Genomic DNA, 17,772 nt, shown 5'->3' on the forward strand with positions numbered 1-17,772 from the left:
AGAATCAATCTCAGATCTTGTCTGAAAAAGTTCCATAAATTATTAAAAAAATCAGGAACAGCCGATATATTGGTCATAAAAGCCATCACAAAGTCAAGATCCTGTTAATCAGCATATGCTTATATGTTATAGTATTAAATTTTAAAGGTTTTTGGTATAGGAAGAGCACTTTTTAGCAAAGGCAGTGCATTAGATAGGGAGAGCACTCTTTTTAGAGTAGGGAGGGATAATATTTTTTTTAAAATATCTCAAATTTAGACTTTGGTCCCTCCCATCAAACTATTTTGGACCAAAAGAGAGAGAATAGAGTATCCTCCTATTCAACTAAAAACCTTCGAGAGAAGAGAGAACCCTGTTCGACCTAAAACCTTCGATCAAATCAAAGAGAGAGAAGATAAACATCCTGAAAAGGAGAAAATCCCTAAATTTGTTTGATTCTATCAAAAAGAGAGATATAGAGATAGAAACCTAAGCCCTAGATGATTAACACAACACCCATCTCCATAGAGAGTTTGTAATTTTTGTTATTGCTAGATTTCTCCATAGATTTTTAGGGTTTTAACACTAACTAAGTAATTTTGAAGATTTCAAGTATCAATATTGCAATGAAGAATACAAATAAGGATGTAACTCGAAAAATATATAAGTGACATTTACATAAAAGAAATTTCGCTTAGCATAAATAAAAATTCATTAATACCAACTGAAAATTTAAAAAATATTCGGCCAGAGCGGTTGAAAAACAGACTAATTTCAGCCATCTCAGCCGAAATTTATTACTATTTTCAGCGGGAACCGACCGAAATTTGTTATATTTTTCAATCGACCCAACCGAAATTTGTCATCTTTTTCAGCCATTATGACCGAAATTTGTTGTCTTTTTCAGCCGACCCTAACGAAATTTGTTGTTTTTTTTTTTCAGTCGATCCAACTGAAAATTCTTTACGAGAAAAAGCGACCTAAAACCCTAAAACGTATGTTCAACCATAGAGAAAGACAAGAAAATGATATTTCCTTACCTGAGACATATTTTCTTAAGGCCAGCGCTTTGGGGAAAGCTAAATAGTTTCCGGGGTGTGAAATTTTAAAGGGAATATGCAAAATTTTGAAAAGTTTCCGGGGAAACATATTTTATGGGGAATATGGCTCAAAATAAAAAACTCTCCCCCTCACCTCCCTCCACCTCACCTCACCTCCCTCCACCTCATCTTCTCTCTCTCTTCTCCGATAGGTCGCCGGCTAGAAAATTTTCCGGCCGGCGACCATGAAATTTTTTTTTTTTTTTTTTTTTCTCACATCTTTCTCACCCCCTTCGCCGGAGTTTAGAGAGAGAGAGATGTGAGAGAAATTTTTTTTTTTTTTTTTCATGGTCGCCGGCCGAAAAATTTGCCGGCCGGCGACCTATCGGAGAAGAGAGAGAGAAGATGAGGTGGAGAGAGAAGATGAGGTGGAGGGAGAGAAGTGAGGTGGAGAGAGAGAGCTGAGGTGGAGAAGCTATTTTGCTTTCCCCCTAAATAAAATTGTCAAACAAAATTGACCAATTTTTGACCAAGTCTTCACACCCCGGAAACTATTTAGCTTTCCCCAAAGCGCTGGCCTTTCTTAATTATAAATGTCTTTGTTTAAGTCGATGTCCTTGTTTAAGTCGATGGTTTCGTTTAAGTCGATGTCTACGTTTAAGTCATAGAGATCTTCTTTCTTAATGTAGGTTGCCTCCTTCATTGACGGTGGTTCCTCATCCATGAGATCTTGAGGCATCATTAAAAGCTCGAAACTAAGACTATAGTGATAGTAAACTTTGCAAGTTTTTTAATACTAATGGTGATGTCGATAGTAGTGACGATATTAGGGTTTTGGTTGTTCATGTGAGAGAAACTATAAGTTAATAAAAAATTAGATTTATTATTAATTTTTATCTAAATCCTTCTATTTTGGCACTATTTATTAAATGATCCTTATAACGCCCTCCTTAAACTAATCTAGTAAAGGAAGAGCAAATACATAAATTGACATTTCCAATGCACTGCCTTTACTAAATAGTGCTCTTCCTATACCAAAAGCCATTTTAAATGATCTAGTCGGTGAGAATCTAGGTAGATTTGAGAGGAGAATTCGAATCAATGGTCTAGATTGATTCGTCAACTTTCTCAAAAATTTGTCCCCCACTTCGTGACTTCGGGGATTCCTCTCAAATCCGCGTGGAATTTTGGTGGTTGTATCACGATTAAATTGAGGATTTTGTTTAATCAATCGAATGGCCCAAGCCCCAAATTGATGATTATGTCAGTTGTCATTGTGATAGAGAATAATTTGGAAGAGTTTCTGGAATTTGGACTATGCTGAAGCTTACTAAGTTTCTGGATCTTTTGGAGGTGCTCGTAGAGCCTTTGCCCAGGAAAAATACATGTAAAATTGAACTTGGCAAGAGCGTAAAAAACAGAGACAAATATCGATAACTGCTAAGACTTGAAGTAGATGTACAAACCTATAAACTTCGATATTTCATAATTGAAGTGCATAGCATATATTAAATGGAAAGCAATCTATTTTCTTATTGGTATTAGAAATTCCACTTTCATCAAGAAATAAGAGACTCTTTCAACTAATAAAAAAAAGAAAAGAAATAAGAGAGTCAGATAATTGTTCAGTTTGTAATATTCTATTATCTTTTGAATTATTTTAAGTATCCAATATTACATATTAAACTTTGGGTTTACACCCTGCACAAATAATAATACTAGTATACTGTTTAATGTAGATGAAATAATAACAACAACAAGAACTATGACGATCAATCGAATAAAATCAATGTATCAACTTTTTTCCTCATATTCGGCTCGAGTCCCTTCCAAAAATGAATCGTCTCGTCCAGTCTGATATCACCAATACCCTTGTTCGCCAACTAACTTGCTTACTGCTTGCCCAAACATATTGAAAGGGAGATAGGTTAAAATTCGATATAACAGTTCGGCGCTTTCATACAAGTTAAAGGTTTAAAGCCGAAGACTTACCTAGCATAGACAGAATACCAGAGCCATTGTGTGCTATGACCAATTGAAACCCAGTCCCCTGGCAGTTCTGCTGCTGTTTGTTCTCCTCCCAAAGGTGCAAACTGCCCCAAATGCTTGTACCTTTATAATATATATCCATGGAGATTTTTCAAGTCAGGAAGTTTATTTTTATATCAAGCATATTGCGAAATAGACCACATAAGAATTTCCCAAGCAATTTTGTACCTGAATGGACGGAATATATGTCGTCCAGATTCTTGAAAAATAAGTGGACCTTCAGGATTAACTGTGCGTTCCCTGAGATGGTTAAAGCACTTCGCAAGATACGTGCCTTGTTGGGCAGCAACCTAATATGCCGAAAATATGCTCCTAGATTAGATAAATTTTCGGTATCGGAGATTATAATTAGAAGGGTTGGCTCGACGAAAACGATAGAGATATGACCTGGGCAGTTGCAGGAAGACTCTTCATTTGTGAATCAACATGAGAAAACGCTGATTTAAACTTTTCGATATCTAAATCCTTCATATCATTTGCTTCAGAATCTTTTAACAGATCTGTAATATGATGAAGATGCTTACTCTTCAGATAATGTTCAACTTGGGGATACCTTACTAAAATGTCTTCCATTACTTCTCGGAATTCTTCAACGGGTAAGGTACCACGGTTGTCCTTGTCAACAGCACTAAATATATTCGAAATATCTTCCTATATCATGAAAATAAACACGTTATCATAATAACTTAGTGGTAAAGCGATATTTTCCCAAACTGATATACCTGACGCATCAACAAAAATTTGCACATACCATGACTTTACGTTGGTCGATTGTGGCACAGTCCCCAAGTGCATAGACGTCTTTGCAGCCCTTGACATGCAGCCATTCATCGGTTGCTAAAGCCCGTCTGTGGCCCTACATGGAAAACCTACAATTGTAACCGACCGGAAAAATGATAAAGACTTCATTTTAGAAAGTCTAGATAGTTTCTCGTTTCTTAACAAACCTGACCAATTTGTTCCATGAATTCCCTTATAACAGGCCGGATGCGGATACCAGTTGACCATACAACCATCCCATATGGCATAGGAGACACCTCTCCGTTCGATTTATTCTTAAGAGTAATAGCCTCATCAGAGACACCAATAACACGATTCCCTGTTAACACTTCGATGCCATCTCGTTGAAACTTTAGCTCAGCAAACGAACTTATTCTGCCATCGAACCTACAAAACCAGATTGACAATTGTTCAAATGGCTTATTTATATGATGCAAAAAATTAGTCCTTTTTGCTGGACATTGTAGAATACAGGGTGCATACGAAGAGCTCATAGTAGTACATGAAATAAATAGAGTTCTCCTTAAAGTCAAATATTGTAAAAGCACGCCTAAAATAACATTCTTATGATATCAATCTAAATTTTAGGAGAATGCGCCCTCAATTTGGCTATTGGCATCCCTGAGGGCCTATAACTTTGAGGCCTAAGCTCCGTAATTTGCTAAACAGGATGGAGGTTTTGGCTCTGTCTGGTGAAGTGGAAGCCAACTTCATATGGTGCCCAGATGGGTCCAAGTGAAAGGCACACAGGGGGTGTCTAAAAGCGGGACAATTAAAAGTGATGAGAAGAAAATATCGTTTCGTCTCTTACGTGTTTAAGATATGATCTCCAGACTGGATCACCGTTATTTTGAACAAGTCTTTAACTTTAGGATATAATTTGATTAAATCTTCTTGAACAAAATCATGCAACTCCGCGGCAAATTCAACACCAGTAGGACCTCCACCAACGATTACAAAATGAATGTTGGTTCTTCTCTCCTCTTCACTAAGACCCGGAATAGTTGCTCTCTCGAAGCAGTCAATTACACTTCTACGAATCTTCAAAGCATCTTCTACTTCCTGCATTAAGATGTATGATTTACTGAACAACTAATAAACTTTCACACTGGAAACAGCAAATTACTTTTATCTCATTAATGGTTTACTGAAAATTTACCTTCAAGAAATGGCAGTGCTCCGTGACACCAGAAGTATTAAAAGTATTTACTTCGGCACCCAAAGCTATTACCAAGTAGTCATAGTCAAGAAAGAATTCTCCTTTCCCTACTGAATGCCCGTTATCATTAAATCGACAATGAACTTTCTTGTCTTTTCCATCAATCTTTATGCATTCTGCTTCCCAGAACTCAACCTCTCCAGTCTTCTGCCAGAGCAAAAGAACAAAAATCATTTGTCCAGTAAGTTATGATCTTACCTCTATGAGGAGGAAAAGAGCTTAGATACGGATTTATATATTCAAAAGTTACTTTTCCGGGTTTACCTTCTTTATGATATTTCGAATTGGCTCGACTATGCTGCGTGCTTCAATAGTACCACATGTAACACTTGGTAATAATGGGGTAAATGCAAAATAGTTACGGGGAGAGACTACTTGAACATCGTAAGAGGAAATATCAAGATTCCTAAGGAAACTTGTGCCTGCCCATCCAGTTCCAAGAACCACTACCTTCTTCTTTTTGCCTTCATATGGAGATGATTCACCGTTATTTGTACCCGATTCTGATTTTGATTCTGCGTATGCAAGAAGACCTCCACCACTACAACATGAAAGTAACTATTACTACTAAGGTTGAAATTGATAAAATCAATAGAAGATACATCAAAGGGTATCAACATTAGATGGATCTATTCCCATAAATTTTAGCAGGTCGAATGGTTATGGACTTATGGATGTTGATTATGTTCCAAATAAAAAGCTGATAATCATGTCAGTATGTCACTAATAGATTTTTGTTGAGCTTACCAGAATTCGTAGGGCCTTCCAATGCCAATTGAAACACCAAACAAATATAGGTCATGATATTCTGATTGAGGACCCAAACTAGCCTCTTGGGGCACTAGTCCTTCGAACTTTAAAATCTGGCTTAATTCTGACGATTCCAAGGATTTTTCCTAATTAACATTGATACTCCTTTTCCAAATTTTTAATTTTGTCATGTCGGAAACTCTGATACTCAAATATGTACTCTTCTAGGATACTCGTGGCCACTTGAATTGAGGTAACGCCAGATTTTCTATATACATCTTGTTACTACTTATACTAAATGTTGTTAGCTTATGAAATGCCAAAGTTAAGGTCTTTTGAATGATAAATCGAAAAGTAAAAAGTATTTTGTTGGTCCTAATAACTAGAAGAAGAAAATACAAAAAGACGCATAAATTCGTATCCTCGTTTGCCCTTTTCCACTAACATATCCTATGCATATCGACATCCATGCTAAATAGGAAATTTTCATGTTTTGTTACCTCAGTTAAGTTTCTTTTGCACACCCCAAGTCCCATAAATCGAAATTCTAACAATTTATAAATATAGATCATTATGAATTATATACAAGAATAGCTTGAAATACGAAAAGGGCCCCAAATTGCATTCTTCTATATTGACAAGTGTGGACTGAGACCCATGGAAATAAATACTAGGTTTATAATAACAGTGAAGAAATCTATAACTCAAAAGAGCATAACCTACCATTAAAATAAGGGGATTTCAGATTTTCTTAGGAGGTTTTGATGCCCAAAACCTTAATACATGATATCTATAAACTTATTAAAAGACAAACTTCACTGTTTCATTATAAACCCAAATTTACAAAGTGGGTAGGAATTTAAGGAATCAAGCACTATAATCTGAACCAAAAAGAAAATAAAACAGAAGAAAAAGCATAAACCTGACAGTGAAGAGGATCAACAACTTGGAAGGGTAGTTGTTAGCAAGGGCGGACCTACATAGAGGCAGCCCCTGGCTGCTGCCAGGGGACCAAATTAAGAAACTAGTGTTTGCCAATGCTCTTTTATAACGAGTAAGAGTGCTAGCCAGGGTGGTGTTGTCCTTACCCCACAAGCAACAGGTCAGGGGTTTGATGCCCCTTCCCCTTAACGAAGTTCATTTTTATCTTTTTTGAATGAGTTTCACTATCCCCTTCCTTATATTATGTATTTTGCACTTTTGGTCTCAATTTATGACTCTTGTTTCTGAACCACATTCAATTTTGACCCTTTTTTTTTTTTTTTTTGCTGAGTTAAGTTTTATCTAATTCTTTAGGATTCATCCTATGTCCTAATAATTCCTTTGTTCCCAAATTACAGATGATCACATACATTATAAACTCTTGATTGTTCATTTGTCTTAAGTTTTGTTGTTTAAACTATTAACGAAATTTTCACGTGAATCTTATTTAGTTTTAGAATCACTTGGTTTTTATCGAAAAGTTATATATATATATATATATATATATATATATATATATATATATGAGAATAATAGTCGAGAAAATATCATATGCGGCAAATTTTTTGCTTTTGAAATACTACTTATTAGTGCATATACATTGAAAATGAAAATTTTGCTCTCTTAGTGTTAGGCTAGTCCGGGTTGACACAAAATCCTAACTCCGCCCTTGGTTGTTAGTAGTAATAGGTCCTGATGAATTCCTCAGGAAAGAAGTAAACTTCCACATTTCTTGATTGATCTTACTTCTTCTTAGAGTAACCAAACTTACCCACTAATTGATTGAAGTTGTTCTTTGTTGTTGTTATATTTTGTTTGACTTCAATTTTTTGTAAAAGGAAATTTGGAATTTATCAACTCAAATTCACACATTCCGTCAAGTGTACTTTTCTTCCTTCCACCAATTAGGCACAGGGATGTGGGACCATCACACACTTAGGGGGGGTAGGTATCCATGCCCTCTTTGGTGGGTATCTCTTACAATGAAACACATACTTCATGCCAAAAGTAAAGGAGTGTCTTGATAGTCAAAACAACCCCAAGGTCATTGATACATGGGTAGAGAGTCCTATAGAACAAAATTATGGGTAGATAATATAAGGGTTAGGGAGATTTTAAAGGGCCCCTCATTGTTGTTAAAAGGCCCCTCCCAAATCATTACCCCTTCCAAAAAAACAGCTCATCTTTTCTAGTTTGACCTAACGGCAAAGTTAACGCCGTCAAAGTTATTCAACCCAACTATATGGCTGATCAATACAGACCACTCCTCTTCCATCTTCCTCATAAGTCAACTAAAAAGTCAAGTTAACAATTCCAAAGAGAGAATTCACAATTCATCTCCTCGGTTTAGAATTCCCTTTTAAAAGGAATCACATTCTGGAGGGAGGCTCTAAATAGGCTCGTTATTCGATACACGTACCACATTTTCAGCCATTTTGTCTACAGGCACCCTCAGCATTCCTTGGCTTCTTTTCCTTCCTCCATTTCCATTTTGATTTCTCTCTAAAAACTTCCATCAGAACTGGTAAATCCCTTCGTGTTTTTGAAATGTATTATCCGTAGTTCGTTCATTGAGGAAAGAAACTAAATAAAGGCTTCAAAAGATCTGCATTTCTTATTAAAATCCAGTTCTAGAAAAGAAATGTAATTCTATTTCTTTTTTATGATTTTGTCTTGTACTCTAGTGCTTGAAAAGTTTTCGAGATGGTTAAATCTTTGAAAAGTGACTAGCATCCATTTTAGGTTGATTTCGAGTGGTTTTAGAGTGATTTGCAAGTGTTTATCTTTTAATCGAGTAGACATTTTGGGTTGACTCGTTCCAGACCAAGAGCCTAAACCAGACCTCGTACTAGAACCCATTGGAGACCACTCAGACTAGACAATGCGGGGGAAGTGTTCCTAAATTTTTTTTTTGTCAAATTGAGATATTGAATTGACTGAAGTCAGTGACTAAAAAGTGGGGCATAAGCACCCTTCCTCGAAATGTCATTCTCGACTCATTCAAATGTACCAAACATAATTTTGGAATGCCCTTCTTGGTAATCACAATAACCAACTAGGTCTGTTGCATTTTATGATCATGCAGACTAGGATATCGGGCTACAAGCAGGCTTTCAAGGCTACAAGTGAAGTTTTGTCGTCTGCTTTAGCACTTCCAGATTTCACGACTTTAAAATGTGTCACTGTGAACGGTCCCTAATTCTTGTAAGGAGAATTAGATCTGAGATGTACGCCCGAAATAATAATTCGTCTTGCTCTACTTATAGCATCGACCCCTCTCGAGCCTTGACAAGAAAGGTTTCTTTCCTTTTCCTTTCATGCTGGTTCAGAGATTAGAAAACTTGGAGATTCAAAACTGAACTAGAAAATTGTTGAAATATAATTTGCTATCTATTTGTTCAAAAGGCAATAATACTTCACTGAAATTATTTTGCCAGTAAGAAAATGACAAAAGAATCAGGACTCTACCGATCAATAGGGTAAATTCATCCCAAGCTAGATCTTGTAAGTTCATATACCAAGAAGCAAGCAGCATTTGCAGGAACACTTCTAGCCATGGCAGGTCCAAACCCTTTATAAAGTCCTTTGACTCCTTCTGATGCCATAATCTTTCTGAAAGCATCAATCGAACCTTTGTACTTCGGATTCTTGTAATCATCTACCTGCAATACACTTTTCACAACGTCGGTTGGATACACCGAGAGCCAAAAGGAAGCTCCTCCTATACCTCCAGCAATGACTAAAGATCCACTACCCAGCTTTGACGTGTCAGGACCTCCGGCGAGGTATTGTTTGACGGCTTCGTAAACACCGAACACAACGGCATTTCCGGGGATTTCTCGTGCAAAAGTGGGAACAAGACCTTTAAAGAGACCTCTAGCACCACCTTCGACTCTCATGACTTGCCTCGCTACGTCCATTGGCCCACTGTATTTTGGAGGTCCACCGGAGGAGAGCCCATCAGCCAATGTACTCTGGGCCTGCAACCTGTAGTTTTCATTTTTATTTTTCGGAAACTGGTCAGAACCAAATTTTTTTTTTATATTCTTGGAGTAAACCAAACAAAAGTATAAAACCATAATATTGCGTTTACACAATTTCTTGACATAGGTCATCTGACTGTTGCTTCTACTGTTTTCGATTTGACGAGGCACGTCTAGGTAAAATGTCAATAACGAATGGTCAAATGACAACCATGTGTCAAACTTGTGTCGGTCAACAATTGTCGTAAATAAAATTACAATTGGACTAACCTGCACTTAATTAACTCTGTGGGGCAAGCAAGGATAGAAACGGCAACTCCAGCACCGGCACCGCAAAGAACTTGTTGAGAGACTGTAAGTGAAGCATCAGGATGAGATCTCAATAATGTTTCCATTTGACCTCTCACAGAGAAAAGGACGGCATTGAGAGCTGCCACAGTAGCGAGTGGGGCTCCCATGCCTTTGTACAAGCCCTGTGCGCCTTCTGATGCAATGGTCTTCTTAACAGCATCTATTGCTCCAGAATACTTGGCAACTTGGCCCGGAATAGGAGCTGCCTGGCTTTGGAGCTTAACCTTTATGGTGTCGAATGGATGCCCACATACTAACTGTGCCGCCCCTCCGACAGTCCCGGCAGCTAAGTCCTTGGCTACGTCCCCCATCTGTAATGCTCAAAAGTTAAGCCAAGTGATACTTTTATTATTTTCTCGTAAGAAATGGCTGGATGAGAAGGCGATGATTTATAGGCAGAAATAAGAACTAATTAAACATATTTGTAATTTATTGTATGGTAAGGAAGTGCAACAAACATGATGATATATCGGAGAATCAACAATCCAATAGGTTAACAAATAAAGATGATAGAAAAATCGAAAGGATCTCTTAAGATAAAATTATCGTAGAGTTCTTTGATTAACTCCATTAAGCTAGCGAAGTCATTAGAAACAAACAAATTACACGTGTTAAGGGCTAAAACAACCACACTAGCTCTACCCGAGAAGCAATATATTAAGACATATACATCATTACAGAGCATTTAGTCATCAGCGGAGAACAATCACATATATTTGAAACTGCTGCACAGGCATTGTCTACGGTTTGCCAGCGACTCAAACCCATTTCTTTCCGTACCTTAATCTAATCACGAACGTTGCCGATCACAATAGATCAAATAACAATGAATACAGTGTAGTACTCCAACAAGTAGACCTCTATCTACTTAGATGGATGATCATCAAAAATAAGTTTTCTAAATAATCCATGATAATCAAATTTAGTACATCTTTCTTCATAAGCCCAAGATTTCTAATACTAAGAATAAGTGAACCCGCACAAATAATTATGAACAAGATTACCATAACTTAAGAACAATACATATTCTCTGACTGCAATAAATCTAGGGTTTCTAGGTCATTAGAATGAATCAAGAGAAAATAAACAAGTAGAAGAAGCTCACCAGAAAAACACAGAACCAATCCTTGTCTAGTTTGATCTTCGACTGGTCACCCTAATCTGTAAAGAAACCCAATACGAAAATGAAAGTTCAATATTAATCAAACAGTTCCCTAAGATCAAACCCATTTTCAAAAATGTAAAAATAGTAATGGGTCATCTTTAATAAAATAAAATACCGGATGATTCTTTGGGTGATAAAAACAGGGGGGGAAGTCTAGGGTTTCTCTGGTTCAGTTCTTTAGCTAGACAATCGGATCAATGAATCTGAATGTGGGTGATGGAACAGTCCATATTCAGTTACGTCTACTATCAGTCTTCTTGCCTATAAAAATGATATCTTTATTTAATTAAATTTACCAAACATACCTTCTTACACCTAGATTCCCAATTTTTTTAAAGGGCAATTGCTGTTTTTTATCACACATTAATGTATTAAACAAAATTACCTTTATCGATCACTTTTGGTTAGTAAATGGGATTATTCTCAAGAAAACGTTTTTTGAGAATAAACCCATAAATGGAATTTTTGGATCTTTTCGCGACATTTTTTGTTTGACAATTTGTCTTCCCTAACTCTGTGACGGTTTTCTGAGGTTTCCTAGGTTTTTGTGGCCATTCCTTAAATTTGGCATTTTAGTTACAGTTTTTTTCCAACAATTTTTTTGGAGTATGTCCATGACTGGCTTCTTTGCTACGTATTTTGTGTTGTAATGTCTTCTTACCTCACAAATTCTTTCGAAAAGCTTTTTGGTCTTCTTTGTGGCTTTTAAGAATAATTTTGTATGCTTTTCGCAATGGTTCAACATAAAATGTCTTTGTGATTTTCTTTCATGAACACTCTTAAGCATTCTTCGTGACAGTTGTCGCAAAAATCGATGTTGTGATGTCGCAAGAAAGTTATAAAACGGTTGCCATGAAAAGTGGCATAGTTTATAGGTGAAAAGTAAGACGAAACGTTGTTGCAAAAATGTGAGGAACTTCGGTCGCAAAACAGACAAACATCGGTCTTAACAAGTTAACGTAGCTTACGCCACTAGAATGACCAAGTGGTCTTGGGAAAAAAAATAGAGGGACTGCCACTAGAAATGATGGAGGACCTTTGTCAAAAGTGACAGTGTCTATCGCGAGAAAAGTAAAAGACTAATCGTCTCAAACTTGTGAATGATGGACTATTGCTAAAAAAGGAGGTGGCCGTTGCAAAAAGTGAATGGCCAATCAACGCATAAATTGGCAAAAAGTAAATGAGTGATTGTCGCAAAAAGTAACAAGGGACAGCTAACAAAGAGACAGAGCTACCGTCAGAGGACAGAAACAATTGTCGCAAAAAAATGGCGGAGTGACCATTGCGTAAAATTGACCGACTGACCATTGAGACAGCTTGTGACATTAACGTGACGATGTTTTTCCTAAGCATATTTTCTAACAGTCTTCGTATTAAGCATTTTCTGCGAGGATCTCTGCGACAGCTTTTACTCTAACGTTTTCTCTACATGTGACGGTCTCTGCTACATGTTTTCTTCTAACATTTTCTAGGGTTATTGAGACGGTTTTCATCGTTCAGATGATAAAATTCCACTAGACGGAATGGGATGTCATTTTTCGGCATTTTTCTGCATGTACTTGTGTAACTGTAATATAGAAAATCAAAATGTGACAGGCAAGGAATGAAATTTCGGTTTCGGTGGAAATTTCGGTCGGTCCAAAAGTGGAAACGTTTCGTAGAAATGTTTCGGTCAGTGTGGAAATCTTACAAATCTACAGAAATGATAGAAATATGATGCAATTATGTATAACAAGATTATTAAACCGTAATGATGCATAAAAATGATGTTTAACATTATCTATTAGTTTGAGGGAGTATTAGCAATTACACAGTTACTTCTGGGGGTAAATTGAATAATTTTTTGGCTATAACACCCAAAAGATAGCATTCTTACTGATAATAATTAACAAACTATGTTAGTTTGAGAAGGTATCGTCAATTACGCAGTTATATTAGAGGTGTTACTAAGATAAAATCAATTTAGGCAGAATTGAAAACGTTAAGGGAACTATTTTCTCATGGGTTAGGAGAATTGATAAGTTTAAGATTGTATCTTATCTAGATGTTGTAGTTCATTGGGAGGCTTGGATGTCGTGAGATATCCGCTTTAAGCCACCCCTCTCTCTGTATATAGCTTTTTCTCCTTTAATATATTCATTCTAAGTTTCAAAAAAAAAAAAATCAATTTAGGCAGTTAAGTCAAGGCGTAAATCATTCAAATAGATCTAAAAACCATGGAAAACATAACATAAAAATCAAGAGAGATCTTAGAGAAATGAAGATGAAAAAGACGAAGAAATGGATATGTTTCTAGTATTAGTTTCTCCCGCTTTTTTGCTAGATTTCTACTATGTCGGTCGAAATTTCCATCATGTCGGTGGAAATTTCGATATTTCCAACAACTTCGGTGGAAATTTCGATCATGTCGGTGGAAACTATGCAGAAAATAGTTGTAAGTGTTATTTCGTGCACCTAATCTCATTTTAGGAAACGTTTCGCGGGAAGTTTCATTCCTTGGTGACAGGTTACATAAACAAACCCCCACCAAGTTCCAAAACCCATGGAAAAACTTGAAGGACTCAAAATCATGGACAAGGTTTTGACTCATTTGTTGGCGGTAAAAGGCGGAAATGCTGAAGTTCTGTTTAAGAGTTGAAATTTTCATTAAATGCCCCAAGAAAATATTCTCAGAGTAACAAAATCTACAACAAGTTTATCCTCATGAAAAATGGACAAGATATCCTCTGTTTTCTCAAGAACAAAAAACAGAACAAGGAAAAAAGAGTATATTTACATAATAGTATTCACATCTTCGTCTATCGAAAGTAAACCTTCTTCTGAACCACATTCTTTGGATTCTTTACTTTGTTTCTTTCATTAGCTTTTGCCTGCACAGATGAAAATCCCCAATTAAAACCTAGAACACGAAAATACGAATATAGAGACTATCAAGTTCCAGCTCATATCATCCATCACAGAAGCATACCCAGTATCAAATTAAGGGTTTATACTACTACTATAGAGACTGTCGAGTTTCAGTTATTTTCCTTTATCACAGAACCAAAGAATCGGATAAAGGGTTTATTTTGCAATAAGTGAATCAACTATCACTTATGATTTTCAATTTTTGTTAATATAATTATCGTTATGTATATACCTTGAGGTCCAACGACCCTTTGCCATCCTTTACTTCTGAACTGTTCTTCGGAGCTTTTCGACACTGAACTTTGTTCCCAGTAGTATTGACCTTTCCAACATCTTCCCCATTTAACCCAACAGGATTCACTTTCCTATTGTCAGCCACGTTCTTAACTTTCAAACCAACAGGAACCAAATCTTGCGTATTACGAACACGGCATTTTGTTTGAGCCTGGTTTGAAACCTGCAGGTTAATTTAGAGTTCAGATCATTTGTTCATGATTTTGGTGACTCAAATAGGAAATTAAGGACGTCGTTTGTACCTTAGTGTTTAACGTCTCTTGGCGGTTAAACTTTGGTACAAGAGCTACCCGATCCTGTCTAGAACCAGTAAAGCTAGGACCTTTACTTTTAGAAGACTTCAAAACGCATGTGTTTGTTTGAGCCTGGTTTGAAACCTGCAGGTTAATTTAGAGTTCAGATCATTTGTTCGTGATTTTGGTGACTCAAATAGGAAATTAAGGACGTTGTTTGTACCTTAGTGTTTAACGTCTCTTGGCGGTTAAACTTTGGTGCAAGAGCTACCCGATCCTGTCTAGAACCAGTAAAGCTAGGACCTTTACTTTTGGAAGACTTCAAAACGCATGTGTTCTGTTTTGTTGGTTGAGCCACTGTCACAGCTTTCCTACTGTCTGTTCTTTTGTTTATGCTCTTACGTTCACATCGAGAATTCGAAGAGGAACCCATACTTGATTTGCCCGAAGAAGAATTACGTTCTTGTCTACCAACAACTTTCTTGCTATCAACATTTCCACTTAAAATCTTGAGCTCGCAGCCAGAATTCGAAGAGGAACCCACAGAAAAGTTAGTTTCTTGTTTCCCCCCATCCTTTACCTCCACCCTTGATGCTTGTCTAGTGACTATACTTCTCCTAAGACTTATTATCTTCACAGCAGAAAGGAGTCCCGGTGTGTGACCAAATAATTGATTAGTTACCTCAGAAACTATCTTCGTCTGGCTCATCTGAACCGAAACTCCATTGTTAGAAGTCAAAAAGTTTTTCGAATCACCCAAGCTAGGAACACGATTTGGGGAAGTAGGTATATTGGCACCGACTGAATTGCTTTCACTTATCGAACGTGCATTGGCATTGGCTGAATTGCTTTCACATATCAAACTTGCATTGGCACTGACTGAATTGGTTTCACATATTGAACGTGCATGGGTACTGACTGAATTGCTTTCACATATCGAAAGTGCATTGGAACTAACTGAATTGCCTTCACATATCGAACCTGCATTGGCACTGACTGAATTGCTTTCACATATCGAACGTGCATTGGCACTGACTGAATTGCTTTCACATATCGAGCGTGCATTGGCACTGACTGAATTGCTTACACATATTGAACGTGCATTTTCACTAGAAGCACTCCCCGATTCTCCAGAGCTGGTTCTGGTTAGTGCACCACTTGTTTGTTTTGTCTCAGTGGAACTACTTTGACGGGCTAAAGTTCCTTTCGGATTTGAGGTGCATTTTGCATTTTTCGAGCTGCACATGGTTATGAGAGACTTGGGTTCAGCCCTGGCTTTCAAATCTACGGGTTGTTTAGGATTTACGAAACTGGTTTTTGGTTTTACTTCTTGTTTCGGTCGTGACACCACCGGCAAAGTTTTCCGCCCCAAAACCTTTATCGGATGCTTCTTAGGCACAAAAGTGGCATTATCATCACCTTTCCATTTTTTAATCCTAAAATCTTTGCCTCTTGATTTTGACACTGAAGATGGAAGCTTAGGAGAAGATGGCCCAAGTAAGTCACTGTTTGAGTTCGTCTTTTCTTCACTTAAATCAGAGAATGCTGATCTTAACTCCTTCGATGAACACTGATGGAACCTAAAATTAGAAACAGAAATCACATAGCATAGTACTAAATTAGGTCATCAGATAGTACTAATTGAAGTTAATACAGAAAGAGCGAAGATGCTTACGGGTGGCTGACATGAAACCAAGCATCATCTCTGCAATTTAGTACAAAGTGCACTAGGTATTAAAGATCGAAAGTGATTAAATTGATAACAAAAGATCAAATAAAGATCCAAAACTGTTTTTGTTTAGTTTGAACTTACATATCTTGGTTGATGAACTTAGACTCTAGAGTCAGATCAACCCACATTGGTGCATCAATTTCTTCCTGTAGATCAATTTGATAGAGAATAAGATTCTTCAGCACCAAACCCAAATGTTAATCTAAAGCACCAGACCTAAACCTAGAAACCAACTCTAATCCAAGAAGACAATTGGATAACCTAAATGACGAACACACATCCCAGATCTTACAAGATAGATATAACCCAGAAACCCTAAAAGCTCAAAATAAAGAAACCTGGATTTCTTTATCAGAGAAATAATCCAAAACTCAAATATTAATGAAACTTTAGGACATCGAAAGGAAAAGAAACCTAAATATCAGAATCCGCCAGTGAAATTGAAGAAAGAAAAAAATGGGCATTTACCAGAAACCGCCAATGATCTGATTCAATGCTCTTTCTTTGAGATCTCCCACCATTAACATTGCTTTTCTTCTCCTGAAACTCAACGCCATTAACAAGAGGGAAATGCGAATTTCTTTTATGTGGAAACATTTCCTCTGTATCTCTATCTCTATCTCTACCAAGACTTCAATCTCACAGTTGTGATTCTGAAATCTTACCTCCCCAACAACTTCATCTCTGAGAGACTAAACCCTAATTCCTGATTCCTGACTCCTGAGGTTCTTGTTCTGGAAAATTGTTCACGAGAGAAAGTTATCATTTTTCCCTTCTTTGATTTGTGGGTTTTAGCCCTATATTCCAACAATCTTGATTTTAGATCTTAACCGTTCAATAAAATGATCATCTTTATCCAATGGATAGTTTCTTATCGAATTAAGAGGTCAACAATTTCAATTGGTCTGTGGTGGACCCCAGGTTGTTCTTTCGACCGTTAGGAATTTGGGAGGATTCAAAATTGGAGAAGGAATGATATGGTGTCTCAGAGTTCTATGAGAAACAAGTACACCCTAGGGCAAGTACCCACAACTAGGGCTGGGAAAACGGTCCGGAAACCCGCGATCCGGCCCGTTCGGCCCGAACCGTGGGAGACCGATGACCGAAGCAGCCCCGAGCCGGGTTAGCCCGGCCCGATATAACGGGCTAATAGGGCCGGGCTCGGACAGGTTCTCAATTCCGAGTCCCGGCCCGTTAAGCCCGTCCGAAGCCCGGCCCGATGAGTAGCCCGATAGTTTGCCCGATAGTTTGCCCGTTAATGGAGCCCGATGAGTAGCCCGATAGTTTGCCCGAATGTCCGCGTGTTTT

The 17,772-nt window shown here is 37.3% G+C and overlaps 3 protein-coding genes across 5 annotated transcripts; all 3 read right to left on the bottom strand.

Moving 5' to 3' along the window:
* Window positions 1-2,636: 2,636 nt before the first annotated feature.
* LOC147550676 (external alternative NAD(P)H-ubiquinone oxidoreductase B1, mitochondrial-like) lies at window positions 2,637-7,639 on the bottom strand. 2 transcript variants are annotated; one of them, XM_086669402.1, is made up of 11 exons: window positions 7,472-7,639; window positions 6,740-6,774; window positions 5,332-5,608; window positions 5,008-5,211; window positions 4,660-4,910; window positions 4,016-4,235; window positions 3,820-3,924; window positions 3,456-3,719; window positions 3,237-3,358; window positions 3,012-3,131; window positions 2,637-2,914 (listed from the first exon to the last, which is right to left on the bottom strand). In XM_086669402.1, exons 1-11 carry the CDS (start codon window positions 7,526-7,528, stop codon window positions 2,827-2,829), a joined length of 1,743 nt encoding a protein of 580 aa, XP_086525528.1. In that variant the 5' UTR covers window positions 7,529-7,639; the 3' UTR covers window positions 2,637-2,826. The 2 variants fall into 2 exon arrangements, with proteins under 2 accessions (XP_086525528.1, XP_086525527.1); XM_086669401.1 differs by having other exon boundaries at window positions 5,008-5,214.
* A 1,516-nt stretch (window positions 7,640-9,155) lies between these two features.
* LOC147550677 (mitochondrial carnitine/acylcarnitine carrier-like protein) lies at window positions 9,156-11,623 on the bottom strand. Of its 2 annotated transcripts, XM_086671255.1 has the most exons (4): window positions 11,414-11,623; window positions 11,239-11,294; window positions 10,053-10,444; window positions 9,156-9,786 (listed from the first exon to the last, which is right to left on the bottom strand). In XM_086671255.1, the coding sequence occupies exons 3-4, from the start codon at window positions 10,442-10,444 to the stop codon at window positions 9,285-9,287; spliced, it is 894 nt and encodes a 297-aa protein (XP_086527381.1). In that variant the 5' UTR covers window positions 11,239-11,294; window positions 11,414-11,623; the 3' UTR covers window positions 9,156-9,284. The 2 variants fall into 2 exon arrangements, with proteins under 2 accessions (XP_086527381.1, XP_086527382.1); XM_086671256.1 differs by lacking the exon at window positions 11,414-11,623 and having other exon boundaries at window positions 11,239-11,375.
* A 2,296-nt stretch (window positions 11,624-13,919) lies between these two features.
* On the bottom strand, window positions 13,920-17,493 carry LOC147550678 (uncharacterized). Its single transcript, XM_086669663.1, has 7 exons — window positions 16,933-17,493; window positions 16,546-16,610; window positions 16,408-16,437; window positions 14,956-16,312; window positions 14,742-14,876; window positions 14,438-14,662; window positions 13,920-14,168 (listed from the first exon to the last, which is right to left on the bottom strand). Exons 1-7 carry the CDS (start codon window positions 17,059-17,061, stop codon window positions 14,097-14,099), a joined length of 2,013 nt encoding a protein of 670 aa, XP_086525789.1. The 5' UTR covers window positions 17,062-17,493; the 3' UTR covers window positions 13,920-14,096.
* Between the last annotated feature and the right edge of the window lie 279 nt (window positions 17,494-17,772).

The sequence above is a fragment of the Eschscholzia californica genome, unplaced genomic scaffold (assembly GCF_041429995.1).
Source record: "Eschscholzia californica isolate CP2 unplaced genomic scaffold, dmEscCali1.0.p SCAF_3, whole genome shotgun sequence".
In the NCBI taxonomy this organism is placed as follows: domain Eukaryota; kingdom Viridiplantae; phylum Streptophyta; class Magnoliopsida; order Ranunculales; family Papaveraceae; genus Eschscholzia; species Eschscholzia californica.

Coding starts and splice junctions, on each gene's coding strand:
- LOC147550676 (XM_086669401.1), bottom strand. CDS start 7,528: ATGTGGAAGTTTACTTCTTTCCTGAGGAATTCATCAGGACCTATTACT. Junction 3,925..4,015: donor TCATGGAACAAATTGGTCAG/GTTTGTTAAGAA, acceptor TTTTCCATGTAG/GGCCACAGACGGGCTTTAGC. Junction 2,915..3,011: donor TGGTATTCTGTCTATGCTAG/GTAAGTCTTCGG, acceptor TTGGGCAAGCAG/TAAGCAAGTTAGTTGGCGAA.
- LOC147550678 (XM_086669663.1), bottom strand. CDS start 17,061: ATGTTTCCACATAAAAGAAATTCGCATTTCCCTCTTGTTAATGGCGTT. Junction 14,663..14,741: donor AAGAGACGTTAAACACTAAG/GTACAAACGACG, acceptor ATTAACCTGCAG/GTTTCAAACCAGGCTCAAAC. Junction 14,169..14,437: donor AAGGGTCGTTGGACCTCAAG/GTATATACATAA, acceptor TCATCTGTGCAG/GCAAAAGCTAATGAAAGAAA.
- LOC147550677 (XM_086671255.1), bottom strand. CDS start 10,444: ATGGGGGACGTAGCCAAGGACTTAGCTGCCGGGACTGTCGGAGGGGCG. Junction 9,787..10,052: donor ACAGAGTTAATTAAGTGCAG/GTTAGTCCAATT, acceptor TGAAAACTACAG/GTTGCAGGCCCAGAGTACAT.